Source organism: Maylandia zebra, linkage group LG10 (genome assembly GCF_041146795.1).
Source record: "Maylandia zebra isolate NMK-2024a linkage group LG10, Mzebra_GT3a, whole genome shotgun sequence".
In the NCBI taxonomy this organism is placed as follows: domain Eukaryota; kingdom Metazoa; phylum Chordata; class Actinopteri; order Cichliformes; family Cichlidae; genus Maylandia; species Maylandia zebra.
Genome location: NC_135176.1, coordinates 25,657,482 through 25,683,611, shown reverse-complemented (window position 1 = coordinate 25,683,611; position 26,130 = coordinate 25,657,482). Strand labels below are relative to the sequence as shown.

Genomic DNA, 26,130 nt, shown 5'->3' with positions numbered 1-26,130 from the left:
ACAGCCTCTCACCAACCACTGTTACATCTTCAGCTTAGGTAGAAAGGCAGCTGTATACCATCCTTGGTGCGGCACAGTGTCAGGTCTATTTTGTCGCAGCTAAATCTGAGTAGCACTTTAGTCTTTTTTATTTTTTTGCGGTGCTTTACGCGACGGAGGTGTTGTAATATATTATAATGTAGCCGTTAGCCGTGGTTTGTTTATCTGGCGGGGTGGACAGAGCCGATTCTCCGTCTAGGTGAGTGAACGACCCTGCTAATGCGAGCAAGCTAGCTATGAAAGCTCTCTCTCTCTTTCTAGATATATAAATATACATACACGCACTTATATATGTTTTTGTATTCAGGCTATCCTGCTATATGCTGCTGTCAGGGTATATCTTCCTTCCATCTATAGCTGCTGCCATTGCTGCTGTCGGACTGGTTTTGTGTCTGCTGATGCTGGGCCTCTGGCACAGATTGCAGGCTGCCGTTCACAACAACTGTCATGTTGTTGCTAATGTAGGCGAGCCCGCTGTTTGTGTTGTGCTCTACAGACACAGTTGCACTGATGTTACTGAGGTTTACATTCATCTTCACCACGTGCTACTATTGAGTATCGATTAGAGCTGCAGGGGTGACAATTTTGATCGTTTTCCCCATTTACTCGGATATTAAATAAAAATAATAATAATATTAAAAAAATACCTGAAAAAAACTGCTGTTTACTACCGCACATTCCTGGATTTTTATGTGGCCAGACCTTCCAAACCCCATTTAATATACGATATGTTAAAGTAAAAGATGTGCCATTTTTGCTTTCACAAGAAATAATTAAATGATAATAAAAATAAATAAATACAACTTATGCTACTTTCTCTTTATTAAGCATTTGAGTAAATTGCTTTTTAAAGTTGCAAAAAAGGCTCCAGTCATGCCGGACCATATGCACTCACCAGCTACATTACACCTTCCTAGTACCAGGTTTGACCCCCTTGTGCCCTCAGCAGTGCATTAATTCTTTGTGGCATAAATAGCTGGAAACGTTCCTTTGATTTTGTCCATAGTGACATGATGGCATCACACAGCTGCAGGTGTTTCATTTGCACATGTATGATGTGAATCGCCTGTTCCATCACATCCCAAAGGTACTGTACTGGACTGATTACTGTAAATGACATTTGAGTACTTGTTGTCATGGTCAAGAAACGGGTTTGAGGGGATTTGACCTTTTTCACATGGCACATTAGCTCATTAGAAGCACCTTTTAGAACATAGTCAGCAACAATACTAAGTGTGGTGTTTAAAAGACGTTCACATAGTATGACGGATCCAAAGTGTGCCAAAAAAAATGTCCCCCACATCTTTATAGCACCAATTTTTTACACTAAATTCAACAATCTTCTGTTGTCCTGTTTAGTTTTGGTGAACCTCATTTTCGTGTTCTTGGCTGTCAATAGTGGTCCTCGGTGTGGTCATCTGATCTTCTGCTTCAAGGTTCAACGTGTTATGCAGTCATAGGTCCCATTTGGCACCAACAGCTATGCTTCAGAGTCACTTAAATCTCCTTTATTCCACATTCTGATGCTCGGTTTGAACTTCCTCAGGCCGTCTTGTCCATGTCTACATGCCTAAATGTACTGAGTTGATGCTGTGTGTTTGGCTGATTAGATATTTGTGTTAACTACCAGTTGAATGGGGGTAATAATGAAGTGGCTTGTGAGTATAGATTTAAACTTAACAATTAAGTGATGTATTTATTTTAAAAAGTAATATTATTTGTTTTAGTAATACTTAAAATTACTAAATTGTATTAAAAAACTATTTCTATACAGTGATGTTTTATTTAAGAAATGTAAGTAATTAAAGCAAAAATTAGGGGTCCATTCTCAGTGTGCTTGCAGTAAAGCCATCAAGTTTCTACATCACATCTGTAAACCTTCTGAAATGCTTGTGAGGTTTCAAATCCTGCAAACCTTGATCTCAAATGTCAGGTGCCTACTTTCAACTGTCCAACTAAAGCACAGTTTGTTTATTGATATATCCTTATACTGTTTTTCTTTTTTAGAATACTTGTTTGACTTGTCTGTGAGGCCCAGAACATCAAACTGGCTGAAATGGATGAGCAAAGTGTTGAGGTCAGTTTCACTGTTAGACTCCTATGATGTATTACATTATATATTGTATTGTATAGTGTATTACTTACCAAATTCATGTAATGTGCATGGTTTAATCTTCATAATCTGTGGTCTTGAGTTCTGTGGCTGTAGTCGGTTTAAAACGTTCTTCTGTCCCTGTGCAGAGCATTGCTGAGGTGTTTCGATGCTTCATTTGCATGGAGAAACTGAGGGATGCTCGCCTCTGTCCACATTGCTCCAAACTCTGCTGCTTCAGCTGTATACGAGTGAGTCTGTTTAGACATAGCAGCGATCAGAAAATGTTCTCCTCACTCCACAACTCTGCATTCAGTTTTTACAAGTATCTTAGTTTTTATCTAATCAATTTTGTGATGTGACCAAAATTACTGCGACTATGTGCAATGAACGTACAGTCTTGTTGCTTTTCTAATAGTTGTTTCAAAGACAAGGGCCACAAAACAACATACGTACTTGACAACCTTGGTTTTATAGAGGAATATAAACCAAATGCAACCAGTTGCCAACAATTTTTGTCGAGTCCCCTGTTACAGAAACACATGTTGCAAATGCTTATTAGCGCAGACTGACTCAGATTGCTTGCAGCATGTTGCTAGTCCGTTTTTATAGACAGCAGATTTTGCAAAACTTCGCCAACCTGTCCGTGAGTGATCATAGAATCAGACTTAAACCACAATTATTTGAGAGGTTGCCTCCAAGCAGCCAAACTGTGCAGCCACCTTGTGATTAAAAGTGGTCACCTGCTGGTTGAGGGTGTTTCACGCTCAGCCTCTGGGCAACCAACTGTTTTCATGCAACTACTAGAAATCAATCACTGAATGTGGGGAATAAATAAAATAATGGAAGTCACCAGGCATTAGGCTGGTTTTTTTTTTTTTTTTTTTTTTTTTTTTTTTTCCAACTTGAAATGAGGTTGATGTCCTATTTTTACTCTAATGTGATTGAGCCATTAATGATAAAGCGATGAGACAGATAAGTCTGTTAAATCACACAGTTGGGATTTATGTAGAGCTTTTCCAGTCTTACTATCCAAACCCTTAAAGAACACACAAACATTCAGACAGCACTTTTTAAAAAATAATAAACTACACACTGTCCAGCACACCTGTGTATCTTTCAGCCCACCGTTATGTGTGTAAGATCTTCGTGTTTTTTATACATGTTATTTTTATCTTTGTAAAATTTGATGGTGACTGGTTTTGGGATCGGTCACGTGCTGCCACCGCTACTTCTTTCATGTTTTATAGCTACATTGATAAATACTGAGATGACTTATCAAGTTAATAACCACCAACAGTAACCACAGTTGTTACTGTTCCCTTTCAATAATATTTGGTCAACAGTGCAGCAGTGGGATGCCGATGATTCACATGAGTCAGTCTTTGCTTATCCTCACACTCAGTAGGATCAGTTTGTGTAGTTTAGTTTTTCTTGGTCTTTATAAGGAATGTACAAATAAGAAAAAAATATAAAATGTCCTGAATCATGAATCTTTGGCAGACTGTTTGTGCTGCTTGTATTTAAGCTGAAATCTCTCCTGTGTAACAGCGATGGCTGACGGAGCAGAGAGCACAGTGTCCACACTGTCGGTAAGCACCTGCTAACACACACACTTCATATAACTAATCACATTTGGTGGAATAATTCATGGTCCATGTGAATTTTGTTTGAACTCATAAGGTACCTGGTAAGACCAGAGTAATGACTAAAAACAGTGTGTAAGAGCTATACAACTCACAATGTAACAGCGTGGAATACATATGAATTCGATGTGAGTTAATTCAGCAAGACATAAGCATATTATGTCTTTAGTATATCCTATGGGCAAGGAGAACACCAATAAAACTGATGAAACGTAGCGAAACAGACAAAAAGCCTCAAGATAACTTTCTGATCTGCTTCATAATGTTAGAATAGTTATGCAGTTATTAAAATATGTGTGTGCATTCTTTTGTACAGGGCTCCACTTCAGCTGAGGGAGCTTGTCAACTGTCGCTGGGCGGAGGAGGTCACCCAGCAGCTGGACACCCTGCAGCTTTGCAGCCTCACCAAGCATGAGGACAACGATAAAGACAAGTGAGTTCTTGACAAGTGTCTTTCAGTCCCAGTCCTGTTTTCTGAGTTGAAAGTGTTCTTGTCATTTTTATATCCCTGTCTTCCTTAAATTTCTCTTCATAAATCAAATCTTAATGCCAGAACTATGAAAAGTTATTTTAAGAAGTTTTGTTCATTCTGTGTCACCATTGTTTTATATTTGTCAGGGTTTTGGTTTTGGTTTTTTTTTTTTGGTTGGGGTTACTTATACATGCTCTGTGATGCTCAACTCAGAGAATAACAATCAAATTTGGTACAGTTGTGGGAAACAAACAGTGGTTGTCTTGTTGCTCTGCAGATGTGAGAACCATCACGAGAAGCTGAGTGTTTTCTGTTGGACCTGTAAGAAATGCATCTGTCACCAGTGTGCCCTTTGGGGAGGCATGGTAATGCTTCACTTATATAATAGTTGGCAAAGTCAGAAACGCTCTCATTAATGAGTTTTCCGCTACATAAAAGTCAGATGGCGTCCGGTGAATTTTGCTGTTTTGGTTGCTTCCAGCACGGCGGCCACACCTTTAAGCCCCTGGTGGAGATTTATGAGCAGCATGTGACCAAGGTGAAGGAGGAGGTTGCCAAGCTGCGCCGCCGCCTCATGGAGCTCATCAGTCTGGTGCAGGAAGTGGTGAGGACTGCTTTTTCTCTTATGAACAACAAATGCTCAATAGTTTGATATTTACTGTCCTGTCAGATCAAACTCCTTCTGTTTCGTGCACTCATCACTTTTCACCTTCACCTCTTCAGTAAATCTTTTTAACTGCAGATTCATATCCTAGTACATATTTGAATTCTTCTTGACATTCATGGGACTTGAGGGAGAGAACATCCCTCAACTATGAAGAATTATTAATGGGTTGGCGAGTTATCTTGAGGCAAACTCAGTTTTCAGTATTACAAAGGTGTCCTTTCTTAGCTGTCTAGATCAGCGGTCCCCAACCCCCGGGCCTCGGACCGGTACCGGTCCGTGAGTCGTTTGGTGCTGGGCCGCGAGAGTTGAGGCTCAGGTGTGAAATGTGTGGTTTTCAGGGTTTTTATCGGGTTTCAGCGTTATTTTGTTATCGTTTTTATCGTTAACTCGGTCTTCCTGGGTCATTTCACGTGTGTTATGAATAAATCTTCTTTTTTTCGGTACCGGTACTAGTTTTATTTTGTTGTATTTATCCGCGACACCTTAAAGGCCGGTCCGTGAAAATATTGTCGGGCATAAAATGGTCTGTGGCGCATAAAAGGTTGGGGACCGCTGGTCTAGATTACCACGATGAGTTATGCTGCTTTAAGTAGAGTTTAGATTCTCTGCTGAAGGAATAAGTTTTATATGTATTGCTGTATCTTACATGCCACTGTTATGATAAGCCAATGTGTTACACTGTCTGCCATAGGAATTTATACACATTCATTTTTTGATGCAGAAAAGGCATAAATGTTTTTATTTTCTGACATTAATATAAAAAATAACTAGCATTTTTGTTTTGCACAAAGAAATAAAATCAGCTCCATAATCCATAGAGCCCAATTAATGACCCACTTGTAGAGGAAAGCTTAAGTCAAAGAGCCTGTGGAAATTGTTTTAACTTAGGACCTCTGAGGCCCACTTTAAAGTTTCAGGTTATTAATGTCAACTGGGTACAGCATGAAATGTCCCGACAAAGCACTTTGCAGTGTTTCTTGGTCATTATTTGTGTGATTACACTGCTACATTATTGTAGTTCGGTGGTGGGATTCAGGAGCACCTGAGGGTCACTCTGGCCTTCTCAATTTGAGCAGTGACATTAAAGCAAACAGCAGTGAACTCAGGGAACTGTTATCATGATACTCCTGAAAGATACACATAGATGAGTTGTATGAAGACTGCCTGTCTCTCTATCTCTCTTATGAAAGCATCCACTCTCTAACTGCTTCTTCACACGTATCGTGTCACCTGACATGATGGACAGAGTGAGACGAAAGGTGAAACAAAGAATAGATAATAAAAAACTATAACACAATAAATTAAAATGCCCATAAATGCTGAAATAAGTGCAAGTCAGTTACAAGGCAAAAACACTCAGTCTGTTTGCGTCATAGCTTGTGTTCAGTTTCAGTGTCTGTGGAGTCTGCTTTTGCTTTTTGTTTGAATATAATACGTCCTGCGAGAGGATGAGCTCACTCTCCTGTTTAAAAGGCTAAATGCTTTCTGTGATTGTGCCTGACTTTGTTGGTTTGTGTGTCTACTGAATGATGTATCCTGAGAGTTTTTAGGATGCTTCTATAGCCTCGGGATACCTTCATGTTTGTCTGTTAGACCAAAAACTTTGGACTGCATTAATCTGAATTCCATATCCCAGATTATCATAGTGGTCAAATTTTAGCTCTAGGTATATTGTGATTATACTTCCATTCGAAAATGAAATATCATCTTGATAAATCATATAAGTTGAATTATTTTGTTACCCCCAATTTCCTATGCTTCACATCCAACGATAGATGTGACATTGTGATATAGCGACCACAACAATAAAGTATCTACTGTACATTATAAAGCGCCTTGAGGCAACTTTTGTTGTGATTTGGCGCTATATAGATAAAATTGAATTGAATTGAACAACAGTCCTAATCAACACACAGGATTAGACTTCAAAATGATATCAAATCCGCAGCCTACAGTATGGGCGTGCTGTATTGCTGACATCCAGCAGATGGCACTGTTGTTTTAATAAAAGCTTGTCAGTGAAGTTGACACAGTGAACGCATATTTAACACAGTGTGTTTGTGTGTTTTGTTTGATGGTTCAGGAGAGGAACGTTGAGGCAGTTAGGGGTGCAAAAGACGAGAGGGTCCGAGAGATACGTAACGCCGTGGAAATGATGATCGCTCGTCTGGATAACCAGCTCAAGAATAAGCTCATCACCCTCATGGGTAGGACTCACACTGTGCACACACTCACTGTCAAAAGCAGATGTCCAGATAAATGTTTTTTTTTTCTTTTTTTAGCTTTTTATATACATTTTAACCTTCAATTTAATTAATTACACATCATTTCAGTGCATTGCTTTTATCTGAAAAAGAGCTGACCTCAAATCTTATTTTAAAAACATTTTTGACCACTTTCAAGCTCATTATTTCCATGTCTGAACACCTTGCCTACTTTTATGTAAAAATACTGAAAGAACTCTGGTAAGCTGAATTGAATGACTGGCTTTTAGGCTGCAGGAGAGGACACATTATTCTCATTTTCACCTGCATTTTTTTGACTTCACCAGAGTAGCTTTGCACGATTAACTGTTCAAAAAAATGTCCTGCAGCCCATTAGATGGTTCAAACTCTGTTTAGAACAAGGTCAAACAATTGTCTTCCGATTGGCTGAAAAGCAGGCGGGTGGGGCTTGGGCACTCACAGACAGAACTGCATGTCTGAGATGACCAGATTTCGGCTATCATACAGAGCCAGGAGTATTTTTAAAAAAATGAATGTTTTGCTGACGGGGTGACATAAAATCTTTTTACCATTAAAATATCATTAAACATGAATTAAGGAGCATTCAGCAGGATTTTGCAAAAAATAAGAGATGAAACTGCTGAAAAAACATATTTAGAGTTATCTGAAGAGAATGGTACGTTAGGGTCACCCTTACTAACTGTAGTCATTAATTAATATTCAGCAGTTAAATAAATTAATCCCAGTTCTGTCGCCACCTGGTTATGCATTCCCAATAGAATAAGCATCATTTTAACAGGTTAAAGATATATGGCAGTGTTTAGTTTTCTTGTTGTTGCAAGACTGGCTTTAAATGTGTCTAAAGGTCGAGACCTTCACCCAACAAAACACGCAGACTCCCCACTGAAAGCAGTGAGAGGCGCCCTTTATAGCTGCGGGTAATATACATATGAAATATTTATCTGGACTGAGTGGATCCGTGCACTTGGCGCCCACATACACAACCTGCACTCCCACACACTCTCACTCAGCAGCTTCCATCAGGGCTGACATTCAGCACAAGAGTACTGAAAATAGAACTGCGTTCCTCCCCATCAGGCCAGAAGACGTCCTTGACCCAGGAGACGGAGCTGCTGGAGTCTTTGCTGCAGGAGGTGGAGCATCAGGTTGGTCGTCTGCAGCAGATCAAAGCCTCCATTCATTTTTTTCCTACTGCATATTGTTAGTTGTGTAATATTAAAGCTGAGAAACCCCACACACAATACAGCAATACATGCTGTCTCATTGATTCAACACTATTCCAGTCTTTAAGGTCAAGGTATATTTTAAATCCTCTCTTATAGCAAGTGTCTGGTGCAATATTTTAAAAGTTTCAACTGTGCTGTTAACTGTTTTTAAAAAGGAAACGACTAATTTGAGGTCTATCCAAACAATACATCTGCAAGTTATAAAACCAAAAGTATGATGTAATGGCTGCAGAGCTGGTGAGAATTCACTGTAAGTGCTTTATTTTACACTGTGGGAACTTCTTTTATTCATTATTGAGTAGCAGAGCATGTTGCACGACAAATCGGGCGAGCAGGCATGTTGCATTTGCACGATTGTTTCTTACAATGTGATGTGATGAATCATGAGCTTTTCTGCACTAAGAGTAGCAGCCAGAAAATATTACAGCACATTAAATACAGAAATACTGGCAGCGTTGAGGGATGGGTCATCTCATTTACCATCTTGAAGTTATTTTGTAAAATGACTCCAAAAAAGTTGCACTTTACTATTTTTCATAGATATTCATAGCATAAATGTAACATTTTACTGAATTACAATTACAATTTATTTTTTTTACAAAAGAATCAGATTTTGAGGGGGTCAGGTGGGAGACTGTTTTTTGTTTTAAGAAATGAACTTTTATATTCTGACTTTGCTTCTTTTGTTACTGAATTAAGTAAAACATTTAGTTGAATTTCAGTTAACTGTTTATTTTTTCTGAGCAAAAATCAACACATCATCGATTGTTCAGCTGCTTGCTGGCAGTAACGAGATGATTTTCCTGAATTGTGTGTATGCTGAACAGCTTCACTCCTGCAGTAAGAGCGAACTGATCTCAAAGAGCCCAGAGATCCTCCTCATGTTCCAGCAGGTCCACCGGAAACCCATGCAGTCTTTCGTCACCACGCCCGTCCCTCCAGACTTCACTAGGTAATATCCTCAGCTGCAACACCAGACGCTTTTCACGGTCCAGGGAGGATGCAACGAAATGCCTTAGCTACTAGGGATAACAAAAATTATCATCAATAATAAATGTTATGTGGCAGGAGATTCCCATTTGTTTTTTTTTTGTTTTTTTTAATCAATCGATTAAATTTTATGGCTCATAATACTACAGGAAATAACCTGACAGTGACTGTAAACTACAGGTTAATTATTGTGCTTTTATGTGCAGTCATCTTTCCTCTTTGTGCTTTCAGTGAGCTGGTTCCTGCCTATGACTCCAGCACTTTTGTTCTAGTCAACTTCAGGTAAATCATCTCTGAGGCTGCATTTGGTCATAGAGAAGACAAACAAGGAACTCTCACTCTGACATACTGTCAGCTTCTTCCTATCTTCAAACACCATCCTTAAATTTTGTTGAGGATTTTATAAACTATGGAAAAATGTAAGGTACTTTTTAAAAATTTATTTAGCCTTTATTTAACTAAGTTCCTTGAGATTAAAATCTCTTTACACACTATTACAATGTTACAAGTTAAACTCAAATATAAATGCAAAATAAAATGAGTCAGAGTAAAAATAACCAGTTAAAAGCTTCAAATGGGAAATCTATCAAAACATCCTGATAGGGTTTCAGCTCGTTTGATATATGTTTGTTTGTAGCACCCTGAGGCAGCGGGCTGACCCGGTCTACAGCCCTCCCCTGCAGATCTCTGGCCTCTGCTGGAGACTCAAAGTCTACCCAGTGAGTTGATGTATGCCTTTTAAAACCTGGCTGCAGTTCTAGCTGACATCGATTGGTTATTGTGACTGTAGTAATTTAGACAGAAATCACGTTGTCTTTGCTAAAGCAGCACATGTCTCTGTGTTTCTGCAGGACGGTAACGGTGTGGTTCGTGGAAACTATCTGTCTGTGTTCCTCGAACTGTCTGCAGGACTTCCCGAAACATCAAAGTATGTAATATTTTGTTGTACATTGACTGCTCTTTCAATAAATTCCTCCTCTGCTCTGTTTTCTTTCTGTGACAATTTTTTATTTATTTTTTTTACAGTCAAGCCTGGGGCTAAATTGACTTGCGTAAAAGATTTATTTTCAAGTCCAATTTGAATAATTTACAGTTAACATGCAGGAAGACACATAGATTAAAAATGTTCAGTTATAATGCAGCCAGTGTTTTTCATAAAACCGTCAAGATTGTTTTAAAATGAAATGAAAATCTGGTCCTAATAGATGCACAGTATAACAAAAACCACTACATTACATGATATAGGATATTTGAAAAATGAGTTTGGCATCAGTGAGGAGATAATACTTTTTCTTTCATGTTTTAAAGACGTGTTACCGCTTCAACCAGGGGAGCAACAGGGGAACCCCTGATTGAATATTTAACGAGAAAACTGCATCAAATTTTGTCATTTTTAGCCGATTAATACCAAAATCAGGTGATCCTACTTGGACTCAATAATACTTGTGGCTTGAAAAACTAATCACTTCTAGTTTGGTGTGTTAAATATCCGTTCACTGTCTTTTAGTTCTTTAAAGAAATACATCCTCAAAAGTCCCGGATGAGTTCTGCTTTTGCTGCATTTCCTGTGTGTTGATATGCTCTTTGATATGCGTAGATATGAGTACCGTGTGGAGATGGTCCATCAGGCCTCCAGTGACCCCACAAAGAACATAATTCGGGAGTTTGCCTCTGACTTTGAGGTCGGTGAATGCTGGGGCTACAACCGCTTCTTCAGGCTTGATCTTCTAGCCAGTGAGGGATACCTGAACATGCAGACAGACACACTGGTCCTCCGGTGAGAACACGCACGCCCAATTCTAATCATGTAGAATCAGGTTGAGTTGGAGATCTTTTATCCCAGTGTGACTGAGTATCATTGGTTTTCTTTGCTCAGCTATCAGGTTCGCTCACCTACCTTTTTCCAGAAGTGCCGAGATCAGTACTGGTACATCAGCCAGCTGGAGTCGGCCCAGAGTGGCTACATCCAGCAGATCAACAATCTCAAAGAGGTACTCTGTCTGTCCGTGTTTGTGTTCTGTATTTATAGGCATGTTTTGTTTTTTTACTGTTTGTTGAATTTAGGATTCACTGACTCTCGTCAGCCATTGTTTTAGAGTAAACAGATTCCAAAGTTTTCAAAGATGCCAAAGTCTCTGAGTCACTCTGACTCATCTAGTTGGAGTTGCTTCCATAATTAAGTGTCTGTTTATTTTGAGCTAAATAATATTCCCCGAATCTCTGTATTTCTGATTCCAGAGGCTCGCTATCGAGCTATTTCGCCGTCAGACCTCACGCAGCTCCTCGCCTCCTGACCTGAGGCTTGCTGCGGGCACCACGACCTCTGAAAGAGACCCTCGCTCGGTGAAGAGTGACGATGAGATTCAGACCACTTTGAGCAATAATAAGAAAGGAGAAGAAGAAGAGAGGACGCAACACGATGACTCTAATGTGAGGATGGAAAATACTGCTTGACTTTGAAAAAACAGCTGATTGCTTCTTAATGTTTTCTTATTCGAGAGGGTGTCTGTGCATAGCTGAGCTTATACAGGTTTTCTTAGGTGATGGGCATCATGTTTTCACTGGAGGTGTTATGACTATGTCAAAAACTACTAATTATCTAGTATTATTTAGGTATTTTATTTATTAAGCTATTAATTTATTGGTGTTAAAATTTTCTTTTTATGGGGCATTTCATTGAATTTTAATTAAAAATCAAATGAATAAGAGCTGGAGGTTTTGGGATCCAGCGTCTTCCTGTACGAGATACAGCTCATTAATTGCCTGGCTCCTCTGTTGTCCAGGAGCTGTCAGACGGTGACCTGGAGGTGGACTGTCTGACAGAAGAGGAGGTGAACCCTCTGGATGGCAGCAGCACTTCAGGGAGCTCCACAGCCACCAGCAACACCGAGGAGAATGACATAGACGAGGAGACAATGTGAGCACAAATGGCTTTATTGTGAAACTTTCTACAAAAAATGTGCTTGGTGGTAATTTGATAATGAAGGCTTTGGTTTCTTTGGTAAGCCGAAGAAATGGATACTAACAGAAATATTTTCACAGGTCCGGGGAGAATGATGTCGACTTCATCGGCAACCTGGACACAGAAGAAGGAGAGCTTCCTGATGACTTGGCTGGAGCCACGGGTATAATTTAAAACATTCATAAAACTGTTTGATTTGAGTTTCCCACAGCTGACATGTTTTTGTTTTGTTTTTTTAACACACAGCAGTGTTAAAAATGTCAGATGTCAGTTTTATCGTTATGTTCTTGAAGGATTATTTAACCTATGCAAACAGAAACAAACTTAGAACCATGATTTGTGAACACATGATTTATGCTGCTGAACAACAAAGAACTGTTTATTTTTTTACCCCTGCAAATTGTGTCCTGAAATAAGCTTTCATTAATTTGTTCTTAAGTATAAATCAGCAGGAGGAGAAATCAATAATGAATGACTATAAAGCAGAACACAATTTAAAGTAATATTAAATATGCACATTACTCAAGGTGTAATGTTGTACATTTACAGCAGATGTTCTAAATAAGGACATTTTCACACATTAAAGTTGATTATAAACTTCTATTTCTTACTTAGAAATATCAAATGGAAGCTCTTAAATCAAAATACAAGTGCAATTTAGCCAGTCTTAATTCATATTACATGAAAGCATGATTTTAAAAAAGGAAAAAAAAAGATTTCTAAATGCTTGAGTTCTTCTTAGAGGGCTGTAACTTGTGGTTAATAGTATAAATGAATATGTTTCAGTTATTTAAATAAAATATGGTGTTTGTTCTCATTGTAACTCAGTAGGGCAGTTAAACCGTTAAATCTGATTATTTTCATGACAAAAATGTTCATCTAAAAGTTGCTACAAAAGCCCAGTGGGTTTACTGAACAATTCCCTCCATTTACGGAGTGTAACCATCAAATATTTATTGTCCTTTCTCAAATAAAGGCCCTGTTGTCTCCTCAGTTGAGGCAAATAAAAGTCAGCCTCTGTTTGAGAATTTTAGGAATCTATTTGTGTTGTTTGACAACTGTAGAGGCAGATCACAGCAATATGATGGTGGACCTCAAAGCGGCTCCTTCAGGCGTGTTTGACTGTGTTGGTGTTGAAAGGCATGAAGAGGATGAGTCAGTGTTGGTGCACCATGCCCCTCGCAGCCTGCCGATATAGAAGCACTTGGTGTCCGTGTGTGTACATGTGTGGGGAGGGGGTGTTAGATGTCAGAGTTGAACATATCTTTGCTGCATATTGTTTACATCCCACATTGGAGTAATTTTTATTTTTTTATGATTAGGTTACAATTCAGCGAGAGACTCCAGCCTGTTTTGTAACTCTGTTTTTGATGCAGGTTTCTTTGTCTGGAAAACCTTTAGAGAATTTTCTCTCCCAGCATCTGGAAACTGGCCAGTCAGAAACTCATGTGGGCTGTACAGATAATAACATGTCTCACTGCTGCTTGAAACCAGATCAGTGTTTCTGTTGAGCTTCACTTAAACTTGAATCCCAGATTCAGTAGGTCTAAAGATTAAAAAAAGAAAAAAGGGGGAAAAAAAGTATTTTAAAAAATTTAAGAAGTTCAGACAGCTAAAACCTCCTCAGGCTTTTTGTTGGCAAATTTAACCATATTAAAAACTTAAGGACACAATATATCCTATAGACGTTTACTTTTGAATCAAGTTTTTATTTCAGTTAACTGAAAGGTTTTTCACAATGCCTTTTAGTTTAGTTTTAGTTACCTATAGTAACAATGAAGAGCACCAGATCTCCAACATAAAGAAACAGCTCAAATAACACATAAACATGAATATTTGGAAGGAGAAATGGAGCAATAATCACTTAAATAACCCCTTATTCCTCTTTTAATTTAAGCACAGCCACACATGAACCATATAAACCCTGTTTTTGTGTCTGATCTGCAGGCGGTTCCAACTCCAGTGTGCGATCATTACACCGTAGTGCTGCAGCTGCTGCCGGTCGTAGTACTAGTGGCAGTGGAGCTTCCGCTGCTGCTGCTGCCGCCACCGGTGCTGTTGGGCCAGGTGGTAACAGCCTCCTGGAGATCGACCCGGTCATCCTGATCCAGCTGCTGGATCTGAAGGAGCGCAGCAGCGTGGAATCCCTGTGGGGTCTTCAGCCTCGGCCTCCGGTGTCTCTCCTCCACAGCCAAGGTCTGTAGGCACGCTAACAAAATATCAGTCCCACTAAACTGGGAGTCATTACTCAAACTCTGACACAGGAGTTCCTCAAAATAAAAAACACTTTGTAAGGTCACAGGTTAGCATGTAAACAGCACTGGTTTCAACATATTTAAGTATAGAAAACACATGTAGGATGTTCTGTAGGCTTTGGGGATAAACGCTGTGTTTGCACAAGATTACCAGAGAGCCTCATGCTGATTCTTATCAGTCTCATCCTTTTTCTCTTTTGATGGATTTGAACTTGCTTTCGATATGAATCGGTTTTGCTGCTTTCTATGGAGAAGAAATACATTAGACCAAACTTTTCATTTTCAGGGGGGGAAAATTAAACTTACAGGAATCAGAAAGAAGGGTGCAGCGAACGCCAAGAATTTTGTGAAAAGAACAAAGAAAAAGACCAAAATCAGTTTTCTTGGGACTAATATTGTCCCAGCACCTCTGCTAGGAGAAACATTGGAGCTAATTTGTTGTGGATTTTTTTTTTTTTTCTTTAAAAATTGGTCAAAACCATTACCACCAGCATCCTTTTGTAACCACTTTCTCTTGACCTGTTCGATTAAAAGCGTTGAAGAAAGGTGGAAAGAGAAAAACAGTTTTTAGGGCAACAAACTACCCTCTCACCTTGTAACAGCTGATGTTATTAAGTCTGAAACGACAGTGATCTGAAGGACTACAAAAATCTCATCTTACGTACTTTTACAGGTCATTAAAAAAACAATATAAAATAAAATAAGATGTTTGCCACATTGAGACCTTTAGTTCAGCAGTTTATTACGTGAAATAGGAAACAGACTGTTAATTAACATTTATGTGATCTGCACCACTTGTTGTGAGTTATAGGACGCTATCCTCTGCTAAAGGAGGTAATAAAGGAAGTATTGAAGTGTTTTCCTGAGTATCTGGAGAATTTAAACCGAACTTAGCATAACTGCCATGCAGTTTGTGAAAAGACTTTAGGTACATTTGATGTTTAACTTTTTCTCAGTACCAACAGGGAAGCTTCTGATTGGTCCCCGAACCACCATGCAGCTTGCGACCATAGCCCCAAACATAGTTTTAAGCTGTATATTTGGAGCTTCACCTTATCTGCTTCTCTAACTTGTTTCTTGTGTCTTCAGCTCATCCTCACTCGAGGAAGGAACGAGAGCGGCGTCCGCAGGTGGTGCGACGATCAGCTCCGGACTCGGGGGTCCTCATCCGCCTCAAGGCTCAGATGGCTGAGGTCCGCAGCAAGATGGCCGATGTCAAGAGTCAAGTGCTGGAGGTGCGGGGGTCAGCGGAGCCCAGGCCTGGCCCATCTGGGGCCTTCGGTGCTGAAGAGCTCCCGTCTCATCACGGCGATTCAGAGATGGCAGCTTGTCATAAACCCAGCGAGCTTGACCTGGTGGGGAGAGCAGCTGCGACTCGAGCCAGACCCTGCCGCCCCGGTGAGGACTGCTGTTGCAAGCTGTTCAGTGTTAATGTGTAAACAGTGACAGTTTCAACCAAACAGGGAATCTGAGTTATCTGGTTACCCACGCTACAGTTGGTCCGTTTGATTATCTCAATCTCTGCCTGAGGAAATGAATTTATTGAATTCTTTTTGAAAAGAAAAAAACATTGTAGAAATGAAGAGCTGTGTGAAAACTATGCTGCTTCTTTTTGCATGGCATGTTATTCTGGTGGACAAAGTACACAGCAAATGTGCAAACCGGAATAGAGAAGACAATCTGTGTGGGTTGCCACACTGTCAGTTGTCAAGGGTACTCATATGTAGGGCTGTCCCGAATACTTTTGTTTAAAAAAAATTTTTGGGGGGGTGCTTTGCAAAAGCAAATGAACATAACAGAGAGAGAGCATCGTATCTGTGCTGGGAGATCACAGAAAATGTACATGATGACCTACAGATATTTTTTTCTTTAGCTTTTGAACAGTAAATCTATTGAATAGGTATAGCTGTTCATCACTGTAAAAATCCACCATGTTGCCCTGCAATCTTGAAAACAGTGACAAGTTGGACATTGCCGTTCTACCTAATCAGGTTTTATGTATCTTTTTAGAAAGCGGCCACATGCGAAGTAGTATGAATTGGCTAAACAACAACAGCAGTTGGTTATAAGCTAATATTTTCCAAGTTATACTCGAGTGTCGCAAAAATCGCACTCGCCTGCAGAGTGCAGATTAATGCACTACAGATGGCCAGCATTTTTAAGCGGACTTGGTCAGAAACATAAAATACTGCAAAATATTAAATTGACACATATCGTTTTTACCCATCAGCTGCAAAAGGCTGATGAGCTATTGCTGTGGGCTGGGTGGGCGGTGTGGACACCCGAGTTTGTGAACGTGATAACTCAAGAAGGAAGTCGCCTAATATTTTCAAATATTGATACCACAGGTACATCTACTAAAAATCTCAGACAACTTCAAAGCCTGGCGACTTTAACCTCAAGGTCAGAGGTCAAGTTTTCTGAAAATATTCTGAATGCAATGACATTAGAACAAGGCGACATAGGATTTTACCACAAGTGTATCTACTACAAGGCTAAGGGACAGCACTGGGAGCCACCAGTATTTTTTATTACTCATTTATTGCCAAGTGTTTATATGATTCCAATATGTTACATGTTACATGGTCTAAATTTTACTGTTTTTGAACAGGATGTTTACATTATATTCTCAGATATACGTATACTCTCAGAATCCACTAAGCTAAAACCTAACAGGTTAACATGCTCTTGCTGAGACTGAAGCAAGTTGACAGGTTGGCATAGCCTCAGTTTCTTTTTTTTCTGTGTCTTTTGGGAATTGGTCAGACGGCCCGGTGGCGCTAGTATCCGGCAGCCTCGCCTCTGTCAGTGCGCCCCAGGGCAGCTGTGGCTACAATGTAGCTTGCCATCACCAGTGTGTGAATGTGTGTGTGACTGGGTGGATGACTGAATGTAGTGTAAAGCGCTTTGGGGTCCTTAGGGACTAAGTAAAGCCCTATACAAATACAGGCCATTTACCATTTAATTACAACATTGAAAGTCAATATTTGCTGCTTCTTTGGATCCAACTAACCTTACATCATTTGTAGCTTTATTTATAGCTTATAAGGGAAATAAACTCTTTTAAACCCTAATCATTGCATAAAACTTGTAATATTGCCTGCTAGCTCTGGGAAACATCAGTGGATGATATTCAGGCTAATTTTTCATTGGAAAAATGTGCCCAGAGAAATTTTGGACTTTTTGAGATTCTATTCTGTCAGGACAGATTATGCTGTTTTTGTTTTGGCACAGTCTTAGGAAGAGATGGATTAGTTTACTTTCCATATTCCCCTATTACACTAAGCCAGGAAGGCCTGCCTCACTATCTTTAGATTAAACTCCAGATAACAAGGCTCACGGGACTTCTGCTGGCACAATCAATATGGTTTTTATCATTATTATTATTATTATTATTATTATTATTATTATTATTATTATTATTATTATTACATTTGTGTGTCTGTGTTCTGTGTGCAGCCAGGAAGTCTCTGTCTCCTGTCCTGGACAGCAGCTCTCTGGTTGTGAAGAGGAGGAGTCCAGAGGAGATGGAAAAAGACCTGAGGGGAGCAGAAGCTGCTCTGGAGCTCAGCCTGCATCCTAAAGATGGGATGGGAGGAGCAGAGGGTAAGTGTATTCTTGTTGTTGTTGTTGTTGTTGTTGTTGTTGTTGTTGTTGTTTGTTTGTTTTTTATTCTCCTTTAAACCTGCATAAAATCACAGCCAAGGTGTAACATTGTCCTAAAAAACCGAATTCAAATCTGTGAGAATGACGTGAACAGTAGATGTTGTAAAACCGAAACACTGATCTTTAAAGTGCAATAAAGACAAACGGCAGAGTCAGGTGATCATTTGTTTGTTACTTCAGGTGAACATTTACAACTGTTTAGACAAAATATGGATAGAGAAGGGTTGATTTATTTATTTTTTTGATTTTGTTTTAGAGAATCAACAGTGATTGTGCTGAAAATTTAGGGTGCAGAGCTTGACTGCTTGAGTGCACTTTACTCAGTCAAGTATCCACCTGATGGATCCTGAAGTTTCTGCAGTTGATTTTTATATTTACTCTCCCCTGTACTGCTTCATTAAGACTTAAAATAGTTTGTGATTCTTTAGTTGCTTTTATGTTTTAACATCGACACAAAAACAGTAACACTTTTCTTTTATAAGAATTAAAAAAAAAAATCTGATTCCTGACTTTTATAGGTGACTTTATTAGATTAGCCTTCAGACGTGCAGTTCATGATCTCCCCTTTATGAGTCATGTAATCATCATAAATTATATATTGTGGTTTAAGAGGTTGAGCTTTTAAAACTTTTCATATCAGTATTATGGTGTGGCCTGCAGTTAGTTCACCTTTAAGACACTCTGAATATCATGGTAACAAAAAAAACCCTTAAAGGGTTTTAAATGAGGTTTTTCATTTGGGGAAAAAAAATCATCGTAACTCTCTTCCCAATACAGACAATATGTGATGACCTCCCCTGTACCCATAATGATTAGTTTTGACACGACCTAGTTTAATGACCATTAGAATAGTTTTTTTTTTTTTTCAGGGGTAACTGTATAGGCGGAGACCACCTGCAGTAAACCCAGTCATTTTGTTCTATAAGCAGACACTGTTTGGTTCAGAAAAGGGAAACAAGGGTTACTGCTAGTAGGGTTTTCACGAGGTATAAAGTTAAGGCAGCAAATCACAGTGGTTTTTATTATCCACTGAACATTCTGTAGCACCACCATCTGATCAAAATAAATAGATATCCAAAGACATTATACACTCTCCTAAACCTGCAGTATGAAGGGATTCACTTACCCCAACACTGGCGATCACGATGAGTGGTTACACAAAGCTGGTTATGAACTTTTTTAGTTATCCCAGGGTTTCCTGATGTGCGTATGAACGTTTACGTAAAAATGGTTGGCGTTGCCAGCATCTGAACAATCACACTGTTAAGTGTATCAGCAAGTAAAGCCATAATACAGAATAAAAGTAACACAGCTGCTCCAGATGAGTCAGCGATGTGAGATAACCAATCACTCTACATTAATTTAATACATACAGCTCTGAATAAAAGAGCTACTATGTTAATGAAATTGAACTTATTTGAAGCTTGGAAAGAAAGTGCGCCAACTGTGTAAATATGTGTAAAGATACCGAAGATTAATTATTTTATTAAATAAATTTTTAAGTTGGTTTTGCATGCACACTGGATGTAAGGTCAACAAATACAAAGAAGTGCTCTGCTTGTAGAACAATAAAAATTATTCACAGCCAACAGAAAAATAATGAAACAATAAAATTGTCTCCGAGAATTTGTATTTCTTGCTGATCATCAGGGAAATGGAAAGAAATTAGATATTACTGTCTGCACACAGTGGTCCGAGGGTTTTTCCAGGAATGGTGATGCTGTTTTCCAAGGAATTAATCAGCAGGCGGTGATTTCATATCTGTTGATCTCTAATTATGCTCGCAGTTTAAGTTACCAAGCTGATATACCCTGATAAGAAGTGTGAACCTCCTCCGTGGTACAGAAAACCCAGGATGAACCTGGATGAGACAAAATCCTGCTTCATTGCAGAGGCATTTATAACTTATTCATAGTGGAATTTTCAAACTGAACGTCCCACGATCTTTGACGTTGATTCCCAAGAAACACTTTTCATGCTCCAAAGAAGATAAACTCTTCTGATTTTAATGAATCACGAGCAAGCCATGCCAAAAAAGGTCGAACTTAGAGATTTCTGCACACTCCTCAAGACGATGCTTACGCTAGTGCTTCTTTTATTCAGGCTCTAAGGAAACTTATTATGACAGTGTCTTCAGTGCTTCCAGATTTGATTTGCAGTTTAATGACTGATGGGTTCTGGGATTCGCCAGCAGGGCTTTTTTTTTTAGAAAAATAATACACAATATTACTTTATGGTCACACCCACTCAGCTCCCTGTTTTATCTTTTCTTAGCACATTCCCACTTTTCCATCACGTGACTTGGCTTTTGTCTTCATTCCAGGAGTGCTGAAGGCTGACAGCCTCCAGGGACCCCTGGTGTCTCTCAGCACCGCATCAGAGCAGCCCTCCACCTCTAAGCAGCAATATACGATGGAGCAACAGCTATACGGGGCCTCGGGGTCCAGGGAAGACATCTTCACCTTGGCAGCATCGAGCTACATGGCTTCAAGCAAGAACTGTGGCAGCAGGAGCCTGGGGTACGACCCAGAGACTCCTCACGCACAAGAAAAATTATATCTGCAAGAGACAGCCGTGTAATGGAACGCCAGGGTCCCATATGTCTTTCATTTCTTCCCGCTGCAGGGCAGCTGCGTTGGACTGTGAATCTGAGAGCTCAGGAAACTCCCATCAGTCCTTGCCGGAGGTGCCGTCTGCACAGCTGCTGTCATGTGAAGGTTGGTTCACCTTCTAACTGTGAGCCTCAGGAGTGATTGTGTTTGATGATTTGGATTGGCTCTCTGTATACCAGGCAGGGTTTTGTGCGTCATGCTACAAGGCCGTGTCCCCGTCAGTCAGTCTAATTTAGTCTTGGTACAAGTTTGCAAAATTGAAGCTTGATGATACTTTCTTTAATTAAAAAAGAACATCTGGCACTCAGCATACTTTAAAAAAGGAATCATTCCCCTATTCTGACTGATGGGGGCCGGTGTGTAACAGTCTGTGAAATCCATCAATTCAATAAGAATTCTCCATCCATCCATCTTCATCCGCTTTATCCGAGGCCGGGTCGCGGGGGCAGCAGCCTAAGCAGAGAAGCCCAGACCTCCCTCTCCCCAGCCACCTCCTCCAGCTTATCCGGGGGAACACCAAGGCGTTCCCAGGCCAGCCGAGAGATATAATCTCTCCAGCGTGTCCTGGGTCTGCCCCGGAGCCTCCTCCTGGTGGGACATGCCCGGAACACCAACCCCATGAGGCGCCCAGGAGGGATCCTTGTCAGATGCCCGAACCACCCCACGTGGCTCCTTTCGATGTGGAGGAGCAGCGGCTCTACTCTGAGCCCCTCCCGGATGGCCGAACCTCTCACCCTATTTCTAAGGGAGAGGCCAGCCACCCTTTGGAGGAAGCTCATTTCTGCCGCTTGTATCCGTGATCTCGTTCTTTTGGTCACTACCCACAGCTCGTGGCCATAGGTGAGGGTAGGGACGTAGATCGACGGGTAAATTGAGAGCTTCGCTTTTACACTCAGCTCCCTCTTCACCACGACGGACCGGTGCGGCATCCGCATCACTGCAGCCGCCGCACCAATCCGTCTGTCGATCTCCGGCTCCCTTCTCCCATCACTCGCGAACAAGACCCCGAGATACTTGAACTCCTCCACTTGGGGCAGGAACTCATCCCCGACCCGGAGTGGGCACTCCACCCTTTTCCGGCTGAGAACCATGGCCTCCGATTTGGAGGTGCTGATCCTCATTCCCGCTGCTTCACACTCTGCTGCGAACTGTTCTAGTGCGAGCTGGAGGCCCTCACCCGATGAAGCCAACAGAACCACATCATCCGCGAAAAGCAGAGATGAGATTCTGAGGCCACCGAAGTGAAAGCCCTTCGCTACTTGGCTGCGCCTAGAAATCCTGTCCATAAAAATGATGAACAGAATCGGTGACAAAGGGCAGCCCTGGCGGAGCCCATCACCCACTGGGAACGAGTCCGACTTATTGCCAGCAATGCGAACCAAGCTCTTGCAGCAGTTGTATAGGGATCGAATGGCCCGTAGCAATGGGCCAGACACCCTATACTCCCGCAATAAGAATTCTGTAACACTGAATTATGAGCGTGCCTGAGAAGTTGGAACTTAAAGAGTTCTGCACACGTGTAACAGTCTCATTCTTTCTCGTCTCGTCTGCAGATCAGCCGGCATCTGTCCTGGTGACGGCTACAAGCAGCGACAGCGACACTGAGGACGAGGCCCTGCAGAGCAACAACTCTCGCTACGACAACCACACTCCACCCTGCACAGGTAACCAGCACACACATCATGAAATGAGGCAGAGCCAAGGTGCATGATGTAGATACTAAAATCATTGTTCAGATTCTGCAGAATCTGTTAATGTTTCCCTTTTTTCTTTGGTGGTTATCATCTCTACACACTCCTCCCTCTCTTTCTGCTCTAGCGCTTTTTTGGTATGTGTGTGTATAGTATACATGTACAGTCATGTACAGAGTTCGCAGCTTCAGTCGTTCGCAGACTTTTCCTTAGACTCTAAATAATAATCGTTCATGTACAGCCTTGCACATCCTTTACTATTTTTTATTTATTTATTCTTTTTTTTTTTTTTTTAAGGAGAAGGCAGATTGGGATGGTGTACCACCCCTGTATTCAGAAGCAGGAGGTTTAAAGGTAGCCAGTCCAGGGGTGTTATTCATTTCTCCTTACTGCGTCTCTGGCAGATGGAGTCCAGCATTCCTGCATCATCAGTTTACCACGTGTAGCCATCTCGAGTGTTTTGCTCAGTTTTCTTGTGTTTTTCATTTTGTTCTTCTTAAAGCTCTATGATGCTGCCCAAATGCATATTTAGGGTTTAAACTATTTTAAAGGCATTTATAGGCATTTTCTTTGACCACATCCAAAATCCACAGTTTTCACAGTTCGCTGGTGCTCTTGGAACGTAATCCCCGCAGATTTTGGGGGGCGACTATATTTGATGAGTATTAGTACCACTTCTTTTTATTACTTTTTTTAAAACATGAGAGCAACTGGATGAGGTGAGTGGGATCCCACAGGGGTGGTGTGTGAGACAGCAGACTGTTATCCAGCAAAAAGGATGCACATCATCAGAGAGACTAATGATTTCGACCCTGGCAGTTTTTGTTTTGTTTTTTTCCCTCATCTGTATATTTGTGGATTACTGATAGCTAAAATAATTTAATAGTCAGATGTTTGGGAATTTCCTGGTACTTTTTGTCTCCTGTTCAGATGCTGATTTTGTGTTGTAATAGTGTTATGAGTAACACACAGATTGGCGTGTTTTTCCTCCTTACTTCTTCCAGGAGAGCAGCTCCTGTCTGATGACATGAGTCTACCTGCTGACAGGTGAGCGCAGAAGGGCGCCAGCTTCACGCCATAATAACGATGCAATAATGGCTGGAGAGGACACACATGCTAGTTACACACAGCTGTAGAGTAGAAACTATTTGTTATGCATGAACTGAAAACAAACACTTGTTTTTTTTTCTTAGAGTTTCCTGAATGTCTTTATTATAGGACCATGGCAGAAGTTAATGAAATAACTGTTAAGAGCGTCACTTCATGTTGTGCAGAAACAACAGAGCTGCTCCCTTCAAGACAAACAACATCACCGTTTGCGTTTAAAGTTGTTTTTCTCTGTTCTGGGTTTGTCTTCATTCGGGGGTTTGACCCCTCGGTGCTGCTTTTTGCTCGTCAGTGTGGCTGTTATATAGCAGCACTGGGTTTACGTAAGTCAGTTAGTCTCATTATTTAATAGCCACGTACTAATGGCGACACTGCTGTTTGTTTAATGACTGAATTTCTAACAGTGTTAGGTGCATAGAAGCAGGACTGCAGTGCTTTTTAGTCACTTTATTTAATTCCTTGTGTATAAATGCTTTTCTAAGTCTGGCCTGTCTACAGCATATATATGTAAATAATATGTAGCCTGTCAATAAGAGTTTAGTGTTTCTACTGCTGTGCTGTTCATGCTGAGTTCAGTCTTCCTGCCCTTCAGGCCCAGCACCTTCTCCTCTTCCTTCACCCACTCGGCTCTCTTTATCCACCGCTCAAACGCTTCGTTTCAGACACACAGTTTTTTTTTTTTTTGTTCTTTTTCTCGAGGTGAACCATTAGCTTTCCTTGTAAGTCATGTAAATGTCTTCGCTCTTAATAACAGCCGCGTCAGACTTTATTTGACATTTGAAAAGGCTAAGCGATCAACTGAGTAACGTGGTTTATGAAGCTGCCGCTGCAGTCTGTGGGCTGAAACTTCATAGCACACCGCAGCCTCCGCGGTGACCCTCAGACTCTCAGGCAGGTGTTTTCAGTTCAACATCTGCATAAACACCAGTGACTGCAGGGCAACGGGCCTCTGCCCGCAGAGACTGACACACATACAGCACACCTGGCAGCTCATCAGTTATTATTAATTTAAAGGAGCAGTCTGAGTTTGGGTCTTCTCTTGATTCTGTAAAAATCTTTGTTAGCTTTACTGGACTCTATCCACACCTGCTCCTCTCCACTCCCACAGATTCAAACACCACTAAAACAACTGCCTTTTTTTTAAAATTTATTTATTTTTATTCCATGTTTTAAGTCTGCAGTGAGTAAGCGAGCATTGAAAAGCTGAAACTGAGGCAGTAGCTCTGTTTAAATTATTAGTAACACCTCTGTGTTCCTGATGTGGTGTGTCAGCACATCTGCTCTGGAGAGTTTCTGTATGTGGGCTGTACTCAGGCACAAAAGTGCAAAATTTAAAGGGCTAGTACACCCAAATTAAAAAGCTTACGTAGTGTTATCTATTAGTGAGATTGCTGTTCTTACATGGACACGATGGAGGGGCACGCAGGGCATTTACTTAGTACTCTCTCGATTAATCCTACGGATCATTTTCTCAGGATTTCATTTGGCTTATTTAATGGTTCCAAAGAGTGAAAAATGACTGTCGCAGAAAAAAACGATCGGCTAATCAGAAAGTTTGCCCGTTAATTTCCTCTTTATCTAGATTTACTGAATAATTGCTGCACCTCTAGGTGAGTGCTAATTAGTTTGGGGAGCTCTGAAAAATGACTTTCCTTCTAGACCCTCTTACCATTGATAATTTAATTGGAAATATGTGGGGACCTTCTAATGAAAACTTCCCAGGATGGAAGGTTTTTGGTTTTTGTTTTTTTTTGGGTGGGGGAGTAAACTAAACAAAAATAATCTGCATAGAATGAAAGTGTGTTTCTAATTTTGGGTGAACTGACCCTTTAAAGTCGAGGCACATTTAGTTTTCTGAGGAGTTGACAGCAGAGCTTAATAAGAATCGCTGTAATTATGTAACGTGTGCTCTGCTGCCCTGCTGGCTTTTCTTGATGGATTTATTATTTCTCACCTCACTTCTCTGAACAAACAGAGCGAACACGAGTGAAACGCTGTTGCTGCACTTCACTGGGAGAAAACATGTCGAGCACTCTGTCAGACCTTTCTCCTTCACCCCTCAGCTGTAACTCATTTTAAAAGCCACTTATTCTTCCCATAATCGGGAGTTTGTGTTGTAAATATGTTGGAGTATGTTCTTTTGAGGCTGTGCCTGAATGCACATGGCTTTAACAGCTGGACTGAAAGAAGATGGACTTCTTGTGCGCACCAAGTCTTTACACTAATAATTGAAAAAGTCCATTGCAGCTCATCTTGTAAATTCTGCTTTTTCGTCTGTTCCACTGTTGCGCACTTTCACATACATGACCGAAACATGGAAAAGCTCATATTCTTCACATGTTGTTTTGTCAAAAGCTGCTTTTGTTTTACATTTCCAGAAGTTGCAGTCTATAATTTTATGTGTATATTTTCTTTTTGTTGTGAGTGTAATAAATAAAATGTTTTATGATACTGAGAAA

General features: G+C 40.5%; 1 protein-coding gene across 2 annotated transcripts; it reads left to right on the top strand.

The window, feature by feature from the left end:
• Window positions 1-26,130, top strand: trim37 (tripartite motif containing 37). 2 transcript variants are annotated; one of them, XM_024803984.2, is made up of 26 exons: window positions 1-238; window positions 2,047-2,116; window positions 2,281-2,382; window positions 3,683-3,723; window positions 4,094-4,210; window positions 4,527-4,614; window positions 4,731-4,853; window positions 7,000-7,123; window positions 8,240-8,307; window positions 9,216-9,340; window positions 9,610-9,660; window positions 10,016-10,097; window positions 10,230-10,306; window positions 10,976-11,155; window positions 11,255-11,369; window positions 11,617-11,808; window positions 12,162-12,295; window positions 12,421-12,503; window positions 14,288-14,536; window positions 15,685-15,993; window positions 18,055-18,201; window positions 20,585-20,780; window positions 20,887-20,978; window positions 22,427-22,537; window positions 23,569-23,611; window positions 23,758-26,130. In XM_024803984.2, the coding sequence occupies exons 2-26, from the start codon at window positions 2,096-2,098 to the stop codon at window positions 23,765-23,767; spliced, it is 2,880 nt and encodes a 959-aa protein (XP_024659752.1). In that variant the 5' UTR covers window positions 1-238; window positions 2,047-2,095; the 3' UTR covers window positions 23,768-26,130. The 2 variants fall into 2 exon arrangements, with proteins under 2 accessions (XP_024659752.1, XP_076745504.1); XM_076889389.1 differs by having other exon boundaries at window positions 23,569-26,130.

Coding starts and splice junctions, on each gene's coding strand:
- trim37 (XM_024803984.2), top strand. CDS start 2,096: ATGGATGAGCAAAGTGTTGAG. Junction 7,124..8,239: donor TAAGCTCATCACCCTCATGG/GTAGGACTCACA, acceptor CCTCCCCATCAG/GCCAGAAGACGTCCTTGACC. Junction 10,307..10,975: donor GGACTTCCCGAAACATCAAA/GTATGTAATATT, acceptor TGATATGCGTAG/ATATGAGTACCGTGTGGAGA.